General features: G+C 55.0%; 1 protein-coding gene across 5 annotated transcripts; it reads right to left on the bottom strand.

The window, feature by feature from the left end:
- Nucleotides 1-466: 466 nt before the first annotated feature.
- Nucleotides 467-4,227, bottom strand: SLC7A4 (solute carrier family 7 member 4). 5 transcript variants are annotated; one of them, XM_005218204.5, is made up of 5 exons: nt 4,113-4,227; nt 2,303-3,331; nt 1,278-1,912; nt 976-1,084; nt 467-858 (listed from the first exon to the last, which is right to left on the bottom strand). In XM_005218204.5, the coding sequence occupies exons 2-5, from the start codon at nt 3,282-3,284 to the stop codon at nt 695-697; spliced, it is 1,890 nt and encodes a 629-aa protein (XP_005218261.1). In that variant the 5' UTR covers nt 3,285-3,331; nt 4,113-4,227; the 3' UTR covers nt 467-694. The 5 variants fall into 5 exon arrangements, with proteins under 5 accessions (XP_005218261.1, XP_024832822.1, XP_059731884.1 ...); XM_024977054.2 differs by having other exon boundaries at nt 4,000-4,227; XM_059875901.1 differs by having other exon boundaries at nt 3,991-4,227.
- Between the last annotated feature and the right edge of the window lie 8,735 nt (nt 4,228-12,962).

Consider the following 12,962-nt stretch of genomic DNA (forward strand, 5'->3'; position numbering starts at 1 on the left):
TGAGCCTAGTGGCCTAGGGACTCAGTCTGCACGTTCTGTGCCCATGGGTACATGTCTGGAGGTGCGTGTGCTCATGCGGGCATGCCTCTGCCTCCCCAGGGGGGCCTCAGGCACACGCCACGCTCTCCGGGAGCCAGGGAGACAAGGGTACCCTGGAACTCTGCTGCCCTTCTAGGCAGCCTCCCCGGGCCCCAGGCGCCTGTGTCAGGCGCACCCCCTGCGGGAGGTGAGCCTGACTCTGCCCCTCTGTGCTGGCGCATGGGGGGCTGTGGCACCCTCGGAAGGGTAGAGGGCACTGGCCTGAGTGTCCTCAGCCCAGGGCTGTCCCAGGCTGGCACCTCCCCTGCACGGAACCCCAGCATTCCACCCTCACGACCCTGTTCCACACTGACAATCGAGCGAGCCCTTCCCAGGGGCTGGTGAGGACTCGATGCCTCCAGATCCACGGACATGACACGGCCACACGGCTGGTTGAGCGATACCTATTGTGGGTCCCCGAGACAGGGCGTCCTCCCCACCGGCCCCAGTAGCTGGAAGGGGTTGCAGAGTCCACCGCCCCAGCACCGGCCGCGCCCACTCCAAGGGCGACGGGCAGCACCGGCCTCTAAACTAGAGTCCGTGGGTCCCAGGGGCCCCCTCAGGTGGGCAGGCCCGCGAGTCCACCGAGCTGCCCTAAATGGAGGGCAGGCAGCTCTCACGGACTGCCAGGCCCCTGGGCCGGCGCCTGGCCGGGGTCCCGCACCGTCTCCTCCACCCTGCCGTCGGAGAAAGCTACGTAGCGGGCGGTGACCAGCCCCGGCGGCTCCCGCCAGTTCTCCTTGCTGTGCCAGATGCCGTAGCCGAAATACACCAAGAGTCCTGCCGGGGTGGTGCAAGCATGAGCAGCAGGCCCCAGCCCTGCTCGGCCTCCTCACCACCGCCACCCGACTCCGCCCCCAGAAGCAGGCCCCGGGCCCCAGCCCAGCCCCCACTCACCTATCAGCAGCCAGATGGTGAAGCGCACCCAGGTCAGGTAGCTCAGCTTCAGCATGAGGCAGAAGTTGAGGACGATGCTCAGAGCTGGAATCAGGGGCACCAGGGGCATCTGGGGGGGCAAGGGCAGGACTGGGTCGGCTGCAGGGGCCCACTGGCCCAGGGCCCGCTTCTGCAGGCCTCCAAGCCTGTTTCTGCCTCTGGAGCGCTGGAGCCTGGGGCCCACCCGCAGACGCGGGGACGTGCCCGGCGGAGGACGCGGGGTGGTGGGCTGACGGCGGGTACGGGGGGCGGCAGGGGGTTACCTGGAAGGTGTCCTTCAGGCGTTGCTGCTGGTGGGCCCCCAGGACGAGGAGACTGAGCAGAAACGTGACGCTGCTGCACAGCAGCAGCAGGAGGAAGCCCCAGAGGGGGAGGCGTAGGACCGAGTGCCCGAGCATCAGCACGCAGCCCAGGGCGATGGCGGAGACCACCAGCCCGCAGACGGCCCCGCGCACGGCCGCGCCGGGGCTGCCCCTGTCCAGGAAGCCCAGGTAGGGCCTCAGGGCTGGCCGCAGCCGCCCCGGCTCGGGGCCGTGCCCTGCGCCCACCAGCTCCAAGTGGTCAGAGAAGGAGCTGTACTCCTTGGCCTTCGGGCCGGAGCCGGCCAGGCTGGGCGAGCGGGACTGAGAGGCCGTCTGGAACCGCAGCACAAGCACGCTGATGGCCACGAAGGTGTAGGCCAGCAGGGTGCCGATGGACAGGAACTGCACCAGGGCGTCGAGGTCCAGCAGCAGCGTCACCACGGCCGTGAGGGCCCCGAACGCCAGGATGCCCAGCAGAGGCACCTGCGTCCGGGGGTGTACGTAGGCAAACATCTCAAAGAACAGCCCGTCGGCGGCCATGGCGTAGATGATACGCGGCAGGCAAAAGAGGCCGCTGAGCTGGACGGTGGTCATGGCTGCGGCAGAGGGCGAGGGCTGGTCAGCGCACCCAGCAGTTGGGCACCCCAGAGGCGCCTGAGTTTATCGGGGTTCTCGGAGTGAGCCTGAGTGCCTGCAAGCTGCAGGGCAGTCACCGCTCCTCCAGCCCAGGAATGGGACACCTCAGTCTAGGTTGCAGGCTGGGGAGGGGGCAATCTGGTGATGGCTGAGTCCCTCTGAACAGGAAGCATGTGCCCAGGCCGACATCCCACATATAAGGGGGCCAGCAGGTCCCTGCCCACAAGTCTGGGTGGAGTCTAATAATTAGCACCTCCCTGGGCTACAGCTGGTAAAACTGAAGCCCAGATGTAGATGTGTGGTCCCCCCCGCCAACCCACCCCGGGAGACCAGGGCAGGACCCCACTCACCGCAGATGGAGCCAGTTGCCACGAGGTAGCCGGCCCAGCTGTAGCCCCGTTGGTAGAAGGCGTCGGCGAGCGCAGAGTTAGGGTTCAGACTGTGCCAGGGGATCATGAGGGTGAGCACGGCAGAGACCAGGATGTAGGCGGTGGCCGCCAGCCCGAGCGACAGGGCGATGGCCAGGGGCACAGCGCGCTTCGGGTCCCGGGCCTCCTCGCTGGAGGCGGCAATGACGTCGAAGCCCACAAAGGCGTAGAAACAGGTCGCCGTGCCAGACATGACGCCGGAGAAGCCGAAGGGTGCAAAGCCGCCCTCCGCCTCGCCCCAGTTGCTGGGCCGGGCGAGGATAAAGCCCAGGACAACGATGAAGAGGATGACAATCATGCTGACGGCCGACAGGGTGTGGTTGAGCCAGGAAGAGACGCGGGCCCCGCAGGAGACGAAGGCAGAGGCCAGAAGGATGATGCCTGCAGCCAGCCAGTCTGGACTTCTGGCCAGGAAGGGCACCTGCCAGACACCCAGGTGGGCCTCGGTGAAGTTCTGGATACGGTGGTCGAACATGGCGTCCAGGTAGCCGCTCCAGGCGCGGGCCACGGCGGCACTGGCGATGACGTACTCAAGCACGAGGTTCCAGCCGATGAGGAAGGCCCACAGCTCTCCGATGGACACGTAGGTGAACAGGTAGGCAGAGCCCGTGCGGGGCACACGGGCCCCGAACTCCGCGTAGCACAGGGCCGCCATCAGGGAGGCCACGGCGGCCACGACGAAGGACACGGTCACGGCAGGGCCCGTGACCTCCTTGGCCACGACGCCCGTGAGCACGTAGAGGCCGGAGCCCACCATGGAGCCCACCCCCAGCAGGGTCAAGTCCAGCGCGGACAGGCAGCGCTGCAGCGACGTCGCCATGCTGCTGTCCGCCAGCAGCTTCCGCCGCTTCAGCTTCTGGCAGAAGCGTGCCAGGCCGGCAGCGCAGGGCCGTCCCGGAGCCATCGTGGGCAGAGAGGCGCAGAGAGGAGCCCGGAGCCAGCTGCAGGCACCTACCAGGGCCAGAGCGGAGTGACGGGCTGCCCTGCCGGCAGTGCGATTGCACCCTGGGTCCCAGGCGCCCTTAACAGTGGGCTGCCAGAGGGCTGGGCTGGGCTGGGTGGGAGGGCCGTCTGCCTCCAGGGCAGGGCAGGGAACCAAGTGGAGCTGAATCTGGGCGCGTTGTGGTGGGGGTGGGGCGGGGGGTGGCAGCCCCAGGGAGCCAGACTGGGGGCCCAGCCTCCGGACCTGGGAACCCAGAGCCAGGTGGAAACCCGAGGCTTCCCGGGAGCTGGGCCAGGCCTCCAGCACCCGGAACAGGCGCTGGGCGTCTCCCGGGCTGCCACCTGGCCTCAGACGCCGGATCCCCCTCCTCCGCCCCGCAGGCGCAAGCCGCGCAGCGGCCCGAACGAGCGGGGGATCCCAGGCTCCTGGCTGCGCCTTCGACCCAGACTCGCTGCCGCCGCCCCTGGAGCCAGCCTCACCACCCACTCCTCAGGTACCCGAGCCTTCGCCTCCTCCCAGCCCGAGCCCGTCCCCTCTGCCACCCACCTGCCGCCGCCACAGCCGCCGCCGCCACTCTGCGCACTGCGCCCTCCCAGCCCGCCCGTGCGGTCCTTGCGCGCGCAGAGCCCGCCCCCACCCCCAGGCGCCTGAGCCAGCGCGGCCGCACCTTGCTCACCCTGGCTCCAGGGGCGCCCCATCCCTGGGTCTGGGAGGAAGCCCGGGCCAAGGCCAGCGGGGTCACCCTGAGCGGGTGCAGTTCTGGAGGCAGGGGACGGGTCTGGAGCCCACCTGCATCCCGCTGGAGCAGACTCCCTCCTTGATCCTGCCACCCCCAACTCTGGGGCTCTCGGCCCTCCAGAGTCAGGCTGGCCCTGGTGAGCCGAGGGTTCAGGGCTGGCCGAGTGGCCAGCGTGGGGCAGCAGGAAGCCACCGCATACACGGCTGGGAGGGCCTGTGAGTTGGCAAGAGGCCCTGCTGGCTGTTCTGAGCCTCTGGTTGCAGAGTGTCCCAAAGGAGCAAGCAGTCTGCGGGGCACCACCTACCGCCCGCCAGCACCCGGCACCCCCAGGCCCCTCAGATGCCAATGGCTGCCACTTCTAGCTGAGGGGCACCTGTGTCAGGCCCGGAGGACCCTGGGGGGCCCCAGGGCAGCCCCCCCCCGGTGACGTCAGTGAGAGGCTCGGCCAGGCCCACGTCCCGTCACGTGACAGGTGTGTTTGTTCCTGGGACGGAGGGGCATCTTTGTCTCACTTCTTTGAAAGTGAAAACACGGGTGTGAGTGTTCACTCCTTCGTGGAAGAATGGTGATGATCCATCTGAACAAAGCCAAGCCACAACAGGTAGCCACTTCCTCCCGTACTCGTTTTCAGGCTCCTATGTGGCTTGTAGAATTAGGGTTTCAGGGGCCCCTGCAGTCTGTCTGGCTCAGTGGGCTCCTGACGGGATGGTGGGGCACCCCCCCCTCCCCGCAACCTGGTACCACTTGGGACACTGCCTTAGCCAGCCCCGTGGCTCCTTTCTGTTGTTTGGCTGCTTTTTGCTTTTTTTTTTTTTAATGATAATGGTAGCAGTTGTTCTTTTCATTTACTTTCGGCTGTGCCTTGCAGCATGGAGATCTTAGTTCCAAACCACAGACCAAATCTCCAGGCCCCTGCATTGGGAGCACAGTCTTAACCACTGCACCACCAGGGGAGTCCCGGGCTGATAATGTCTTAAGGAGCTTCTCAGACGGGCTCCCACTTCCTGCAGGAAAGACGTCTGCCTTAACTTGCTCCCGTGTGGCCAGAACTGAGCAGGTAGTCTTTGTTCTGAAGTGCCTCCACAGAAACGCAGAAAAATGCATTTCAAACCCAGAGGGCTGGGCAGTTTTATAACAGGAGGTCCCAAGAGGCTTTCCTGATGACCCTGAGAGAGTTGGTACACGTGCTTCAGGGCACCGACTTTTTCTGTGCCGAGTGCTCTTCCCGTCAGCCGGTAGTCAAGGCCACGCTTGATTGACAGTAAACTGCAGCCTGCCAAGGATATGGCAGGGACCCCCGTGCCCAAGGAAGAAGAGGGAGCACTTCCCAGCTCACTGTGCAAGGCCAGGACTACCCTGATACCAGATCCAGCAAAGACATCACAAGAAAAGTGCAGCCCAACCTCCCTTAGGAATGTAGATGGGACTTCCCCGGCGGTCTGGCGTTAGGACTCTGAGCTTCCACTGCAGGGGCACAGGTTCAATCCCTGGTCTGGGAACTAAGGTCCTGTGGCCAAAAAAAAAAAAAGGAGAAACTATAGACAGAAAATTGATCAACAAAATACTAGTTCATCAAATCCAGGAATGCATAAAAAGGGAGTGAGATCTATCTCAGGAGTGCAAGATTCACTTAATATATGAAAATCAATCAATGTAGTACACCATACTAATAAAGGACAAAACCACATGATCATCTCAAAAAACAAAAGAATGTTCAAGGAACTAGGAATCGAAGGACTGGCCTCAACCTGATGAAGACCATCGATGAAAATCCCTGCGCTCCTGTGTTCAGTGGTGAAAGCCTGAAAGCCTCCCCTTCCTGGCAGGAGCATAAAGATGTCCACTCCCGCCTCTCGTTTTCAACGCCTTCCTGGAGGGTCTAATCCTGGCAGTTGGGTGAGAAAATGACATAAAAGGAATCCAGATAGGAAGGAGGAAAACTGTGTAGTCCCAGATGACATGACTCCATGTACTAGAAAATCCCAAAGAACACACACACACGAATATTAGAGCTAATAGGCAAGTTCAGCAAAAGTACAGGATAGAAGATGCATGTTAAAAAATCAGTTGCATCACTACACACGAGCAGTGAGCTATCCAGAAATGAAATTAAGAAAACAATTCTACTTACGTAGCACCAGAAAGAATAAATTTATTTATAAACATGCTCAGAGTAAATTTAACAGAAGAAGTGCAAGACTTATACGTGGAAATCTACCAAACATCACTGAAATGAAGAAGACCTAAGTAAGTGGAAGGACAGCCCGTGTTCATGGACTGTAGACTTAACGCACTCAAGATGGCTGCACTCCCCAGACGGGCCTGTGGATGCAGCGCGATCCCTATTCAGAGCCCAGCTGCCTATTGCGCGGAAATCTTCAAGCTGATCCTAAAGTTATGTGGAGATGCAGGGGCCTAGAATAGCCAACACAGTGTTGAACAAGAACAGAGTTTGAGGACTCATGCTTCCTTTATTTCTAAACTAAATATAACGCTACATCACCAGGACTGTGACTGAAATCAGGATAGACATGTTTTTAAGTTATCCACTGATCTTTTTACTAGCTGCACGGGACATTGTCCAAAACGCCATGTAGTTGGAACCATACAGTATGAAACCTTTTCAGATTGGCTTGTTCCACTTAGTACTATGTTTAAAGGTCTTATACCTTTTTTAGGGGGTGCCTAATGTCTTTTCATGGCTTGATAGCCCATTTCTTTGTAGTGCCGTGTTGTATTTCTTGTCTGGATGTACAACAGTTTATCCATTCACCTACTGAAGAACATTTTGGTTGCTTCCAAGTTTTGGTAAGTATGAATAAACACCCGCGTGCAGCTTTTTCTGCGGGCGTTAAGTTTTCAACTCTTTTGGTAAATATCCAGGAGTGTGACTGCTCAGTCATGTGATAAGAGTACGTTTAGTTTTATGAAGAATCACGAGACCGTCTTCCAGAGTGGCCGTTCTGTCCGCGTCCCCGGCAGCACAGAGCGGGAGCGCCTGGCCTCCACACCGTTACCAGCATGTGCTGGTGTCAGCACATCGGATTTTGGCTGTCTGAGTAAGTGTGTCATGGTTCAGATGATAAAGAATCTGCCCACAAGGCAGGAGACGCGGGTTCCATCCCTGGGTCAGGAAGATCCCCTGGAGAAGGGAATGGCTACCCACGCCAGTATTCTTGCCTGGAGAATTCCATGGACAGAGGAGCCTGGCGGGCTACCGTCTATGGGGTCGCAAAGAGTCGGACACACCTGAGTGATTAAGCACACACACAGTAAGTGCTAGTGGCACCTCCCTGTTGTTTTAATTTGCAGTTCCTTCATGCCATATGGTGTAGGGCATCTTGATGTTCTTATTTGCCATCTGTGTATCTTCTTTGGTGAGGTGTCTGTTCAGATCTTTTGCCCATTTTCAATTGGGTTGTTGATGTTCTTATTGTTGCGCTTTTAGGGTTCTTTGTATATTTTGGGCAACAGTCCTTTACGTCTTTTGCAGATACTTCCTCCTAGTCTGTCTTCTCATTCTCCTGATGGCCAGTCGACTTTTGACAAGGATGCCAAAACGACTCAGTGGGGCAAAGAATAGTCTGGAACAACTGGATATCCTCACGTAGATAAATGAAGTTGAACCCCTACCTCACACAGGATACAAAACTTAACTCAAAATGGACCCAAGACCTAAATGTAAGAGCTGAAATGCAAAACAGACTTTGTTAAATTTTTCTGAAGTGGAGCGCGGAAGGTGCTGGATGACGAATCTGCGATCAAGAGGCCATGACGGAGCGGAGAGAGAAGTCTGCGCCTCACCGGTCCTGGAGGAGGTACTCAGCACTCTGCCAGCTGCACCAGGCAGCTGAGGCACAGTGCGGGCACAAAGTGTGGCAGGACCTGCGGGATGCTTTTACTGGGGTCTGCAGGTGGAGGGTGGTGCTAGTGGTTAAAAAAAAAAGAAAGAAAAAACCTGCTTGCCATGCAGGAGGCATAAGAGACAGGGGTTTGATCCCTAGGTCGGAAAGATCCCCTGGAAGAGGGCATGGCAATCCATTCATGTATTCTTGCCTGGAGAATCCCATGGACAGAGGAGCCTGGCGGGCTACAGTCCGTGGGGTCGCAGAGTCGGACAGGACTGAAGTAAGTTAGCACGCGGGTGGAGGGCTTTGGGCTTTCCAGGCTGGGTCTGGATTGATGGGTCAAAAGCAGAAAGAGTGGGGCTTTGGCAAGCTTATCTGAGGATCGCACGGGGTGGGGGGGGTCTGTTCCCGGAAGGTGGGAGAGAATGCTTATCAGGAGGAGTTCTTAGGAATTCAGATTACTTAGCTGTGAGTCTGTTATCTGGGGCATGCCCCCTTGGGATGGGCTGATATCTGTTCAAGACCCCTGCAGGCTGCCTGACCCTACAAAACGGAGACACGAGACAACACGAGACAACAGGGTTATAAACTCTCAACAAACTTTTACAGGAAAACATATGAATAACTCTTGATGAATGTGGATTAGGTGGTGATTTTGTACAGATAGGTCCCTGAAGGAGGTATAGGAAGACCCTGAAGCAAGAGAACCCAATATAGTTTCTTAACATAACCAGATTAACTGGAACCTAAGGAATGATGGTGTTCACTCTGTTGACCCTCATGATCCAATCAACCAGGGTCTGGACTTTGTCCGCCTTTGCTAGCATTCTATGCTGCGTTCCCTGCTCAAGCCCCTTTGTGAAGACTCCTGTGCCCTTAACTTACGTCTGCCTCGATTTTGCTGGTGGGAGAGACACCGCTCTGGGAGATAGCCTTGGAGCTGTCTTCACTTGCTGCAAGTAACAGAGTCTTCCTTCCCTAGCTCTTTGACTCGGTTATATCTTTTGGTTAGACACCCACCGAGGGGCCACCTGATGTGACCAGCCGACTCATTGGAAAAGACCCTGATGCTGGGAAAGATTGAAGGCAGAAGGAGAAGAGGGTGACAGGGAATGAGCTGGTTGGATGGCATCACCGACTCAATGGACATGAACTTGGGCAAGCTCCAGGACCTGGTGAGGGGCAGGGAGGCCTGGCGTGCTGTGAGCCTGGCGTCAGACACAGCCTCGTGACTGAACAGTAACAAGGGGCCAGTGGGGTCTCCAGGGAGCAGCTTCCCCAATGTGACACCGAAAGTTCAAGCAATCTAAGAAAAACGTAGATGAGTTGAAATTCAACAGAGTTAAAAACTTTTGTGTTCACAGGATATCATCAAAAAGAAAGAAAAAAATTTTTTAAAAAAAGAGTAAAAGATAAATAAATAAATAAACGCTATCAAGAAAGTGGAGAGGGAATTCTTTGGCAGCCTGGTCGTTAGGACCTGGTGCTCTCACTGTGTGGTGGGGGCTCCCTCCCTGGTCAGAGAACTAAGACCCTGCCAGTGGGCAGCACGGCCCCCCAAAAAGTGAAAAGACAGAAATCCACAAAGTGGGAAAGAGTTTTGCAAATCCTATATCCGATAAGGAGATTGTATCCAGGATATGTAAAGAACTTTCACAACTCAACAACTCAATTAAAAACATGTAAAGAATCTGAATAGACATTTCCTGCTCTTTTTATTTCAAGTTTATTTGGCTGCTCTGGGTCTTTGCTGCGGCCCCCCGAGGGATTTGCACTGCGGCTTGCAGGGTCTTTACTTGGGGGTGTGTGATTTCTTAGTTGCAGCGTGTGGGATCTAGTTCCCTGATCAGGGGTCCAACCTGGGCCCCCTGCATCGGGAGCCCCGAGTCTTAACCACTGGACCGCCAGGAAAGTCCCAAAACATTTCTTCAAAGAAGATATACAGATGTCCAACAAGCACGTGGAAACACTCTTAACGTCATTCGTTATTAGGGCAAACCACAGCGCGCGGTACCCCTAGGATGGCTGTCATCAAAAGTCAGATAATAGTGTTGAAGATCATGTGGGGTGACTGGGACCCTCGTGCACTGCTGGTGGGAATGGTAAGTTGGCGCAAATGCTTTGGAAAACCACTGGGCAATTCCTTAAAATGCTAAACATGAAGTTATTGTGTTGTAGCCACGCGTTCCAGGAAACAAACTCACTCAGAAAGACAATGCAGATGGTGGAGTTTATTACACCAGCGGGCCCAAGGGAGAGTCTCCTCTTAGCTAAGGACCCTGACCAGTTTTTGTGAAAACCTTATATACCCTAAGTGTACGTGCCCAAACCCACCTCCCCAAATTCCCTGAAACTAGTCTGAACAAAGGAAAAGATACAATCAAACTTAACCCATGATCATGTGCCTTAAGCCTAGGTAGATAACAGTGGACAATTATCAATAGGCCTGTGGTCATACCCCAATAAGCAGAATAGAATGTATGGTTCTATTCAGTTACACAGATAATTAGGGCATTCTTTCAGGTGGAGAGTCTAGGTACGAGCCCTGGGGCTATTCCTTCTGGTGCTCTGGTTTTCCAGCTGGTATGTCATTTCCATAGATACTGGGCATAGAGTTCAAAGTCCACAGTCCGGCCCAAGATGGAGCCTGCTCTGTTTCCTCCTTTAATTGTGTGATCCAGACATAGCTCAGTTGGTAAAGAATCTGCCTGCAACGCGTGCAACCCCCGTTTGATCCCTGGGTCACGAAGATCTGCTGGAGAAGGGATAGGCTACCCACTCCAGTATTCTTGGGCTTCCCTGGTGGCTCAGCTGGTAAAGAATCCGCCAACAATGCAGGAGACCTGGGCTTGATCCCTGGGTTGGGAAGGTCCCCTGGAGAAGCGAAAGGCTGCCCACTCCAGTATCCTGGCCTGGAGAATTCTATGGACTGTACAGTCCATGGGGTCGCAAAGAGTGGAACACGGTTGAGCGACTTTCGCTGTCACTTAGACATCCTGCTCCTACGTGTATACCCAAGAAATGAAAACACGCATCCGTGCAAAGACTTGCAGGTCAGTTTTCATAGCAGCGTTACTCAGAAGTGCCGAAAAGCAGAAGCAGCACAAACATCCAACTGACGACGGGTCAATAAAATATGAAATATCCATACAGTGGAATATGACTTTTCTATAAGGATTAAGTAGTTGGTGGGACTTCCGCAGTGGTCTGGTGGCTAAGACTCCATGCTCCCAGTGCAGGGGGTGTGGGTTCAATCCCTGGCTGGGAAACTAGAATCATGTGTGCTGTGAGGCGTGGCCAAAAAAAGAAGTGGTGATACCACATAGATAAATCTTGAAAGCATTATGCTAAGTGAAAAAAACCGGTTACAAAAGACCACATATTGTGTCATTTTATTTATAGGACTGGGCGAATCCATGGAGACGGAGAGTAGAGTAATGGTTTCCATGGGGTGGGGGCGGGGGTGGGGAGTGGCTGCTTCCCAGGTATAGCGCTCCTTTTTGGGGTGATTAAATGTTCTGAAGTTAGATAGTGCCAATGGTTGCACAGTTCCGTGGATATAAAAAAAATGGAACTGTACGTTTTAAGCTGGGGAGTATTATTTGTTCATTCACTAAGTTGTGTCCGACTCTTTGTGACCCCATGGACTGCAGCACAACAGGCTTCCCTGTCCTTCACCAACTCCTGGAGTTTGCTCAAACTCATCTCCATTGATTTGGTGATGCTGTCCAACCATCTCATCCTCTGTTGCTCCCTTCTCCCCCTGCCTTCAATCTTTCCCAGCATAAGGGTCTTTTCCAGTGAGTTGGCTCTTCACATCAGGTGGCCAAAATATTGGCGCTTCAGCTAACAGCATCAGTCCTTCCAATGATTATTCCGGGTTGATTTCCTTTAGGACTGACTGGTCTGATCTCCTTGCAGTCCAAGGGACTCTCAAGAGACTTCAGTTCTTCAGTGCTCCACCTTCTTTATGGTCCAATTCTCGAATCTGTACGCAACGACTGGAACAACCAGTTTTGACTAAATGGACTTTTGTCGACAAACTGATGTGCCTGCATTTTAATACACTGTCTAGGTTTGTCATAGCTCTTCTTCCAAGGGGCAAGCGTCTTTTAATTTCATGGCTGCAGTCAGTTTTAAGCCAGCTTTTTCACTCTCCTCCTTAACCCTCATCAAGAGGCTCTTTAGTTCCTCTTTGCTTTCTGCCATTAGAGTGGTATTATCTGCATATCTGAGGTTGTTGATATTTCTCTTGGCAGTCTCAATTTCAGCTTGTGATTTATCCAGCCCGGCATTTCGAATGATGGACTCTGCATATACTATGGTATGTGAATAAAATTGTTATAAAAATAAAAGATAAAGCATCCATTGTTTGTAAGAAAGAACTCCAGGGACAGGAAGGGCTGAGTGGCCAGAGAACCAGATGAAACCTCTGGTTGCCCAACAGAGATGCTCCTTTGGTAAACAGTGGGACAAAGGAGTTGGGGCCAAAGAAATCTTACATTTTCCCGTGTCATTGCTATCTTTTTCTCCACTTTTGTCTGCTGCAGCTTCTGTCCTCTCTTTTCTAATGCTGGCCACCCTGAGTTTGCTATTCTCCCCTGGGCCACATTTAGCCCAGAGGTCACCATTCAAAGCCCATCAACGTGTTGTGCCGTGTTCTCTCTCCAAACTGACCCTCATGACTCCTCCCCATGAACTGGTTTCCCAGCTCTTCCTTCTTCCTTTTTGTTTTTCCTTTTGGGCTGAGCCTCGAGGCTTGCACAATCTTAGTTTTCCATCAGGGATGTCCCTCTTCCTTGTTTCTGTCCCCTGCCGTTGGCACTGGCACCTGTCCCAGCTCTTACTAGGGCTGATCGCTCTCCCTCATTTCCGGTCAGCCCCTCTGCCCACAGCTGGCCCAAGTTCCTCGCACCAATCCTGTTGGACCTCCCTGAAGAAGAGAAGGGTTTCTGTTTTTCTCTGGCTAGCTGCCCCACCCTTCTAACCCCCAGGCCACAGTCTCTGAAATCTTTCGAAGCAAGGGAGAAATGGAGCTGAAATTAGTCACAC

This window comes from Bos taurus, chromosome 17 (genome assembly GCF_002263795.3).
Source record: "Bos taurus isolate L1 Dominette 01449 registration number 42190680 breed Hereford chromosome 17, ARS-UCD2.0, whole genome shotgun sequence".
Lineage (NCBI taxonomy): Eukaryota > Metazoa > Chordata > Mammalia > Artiodactyla > Bovidae > Bos > Bos taurus.

What these genes read in the sequence shown, in the direction of transcription:
- SLC7A4 (XM_059875901.1), bottom strand. Translation starts at nt 4,021, where the DNA reads ATGGGGCGCCCCTGGAGCCAGGGTGAGCAAG. An exon ending in CTGGAGCCAGGGTGAGCAAG is followed by an intron (nt 3,332 to 3,990) that starts GTGCGGCCGCGC and finishes TGGCCCTGGTAG; the next exon opens with GTGCCTGCAGCTGGCTCCGG. An exon ending in GCCTGAAGGACACCTTCCAG is followed by an intron (nt 1,085 to 1,277) that starts GTAACCCCCTGC and finishes TTGCCCCCCCAG; the next exon opens with ATGCCCCTGGTGCCCCTGAT.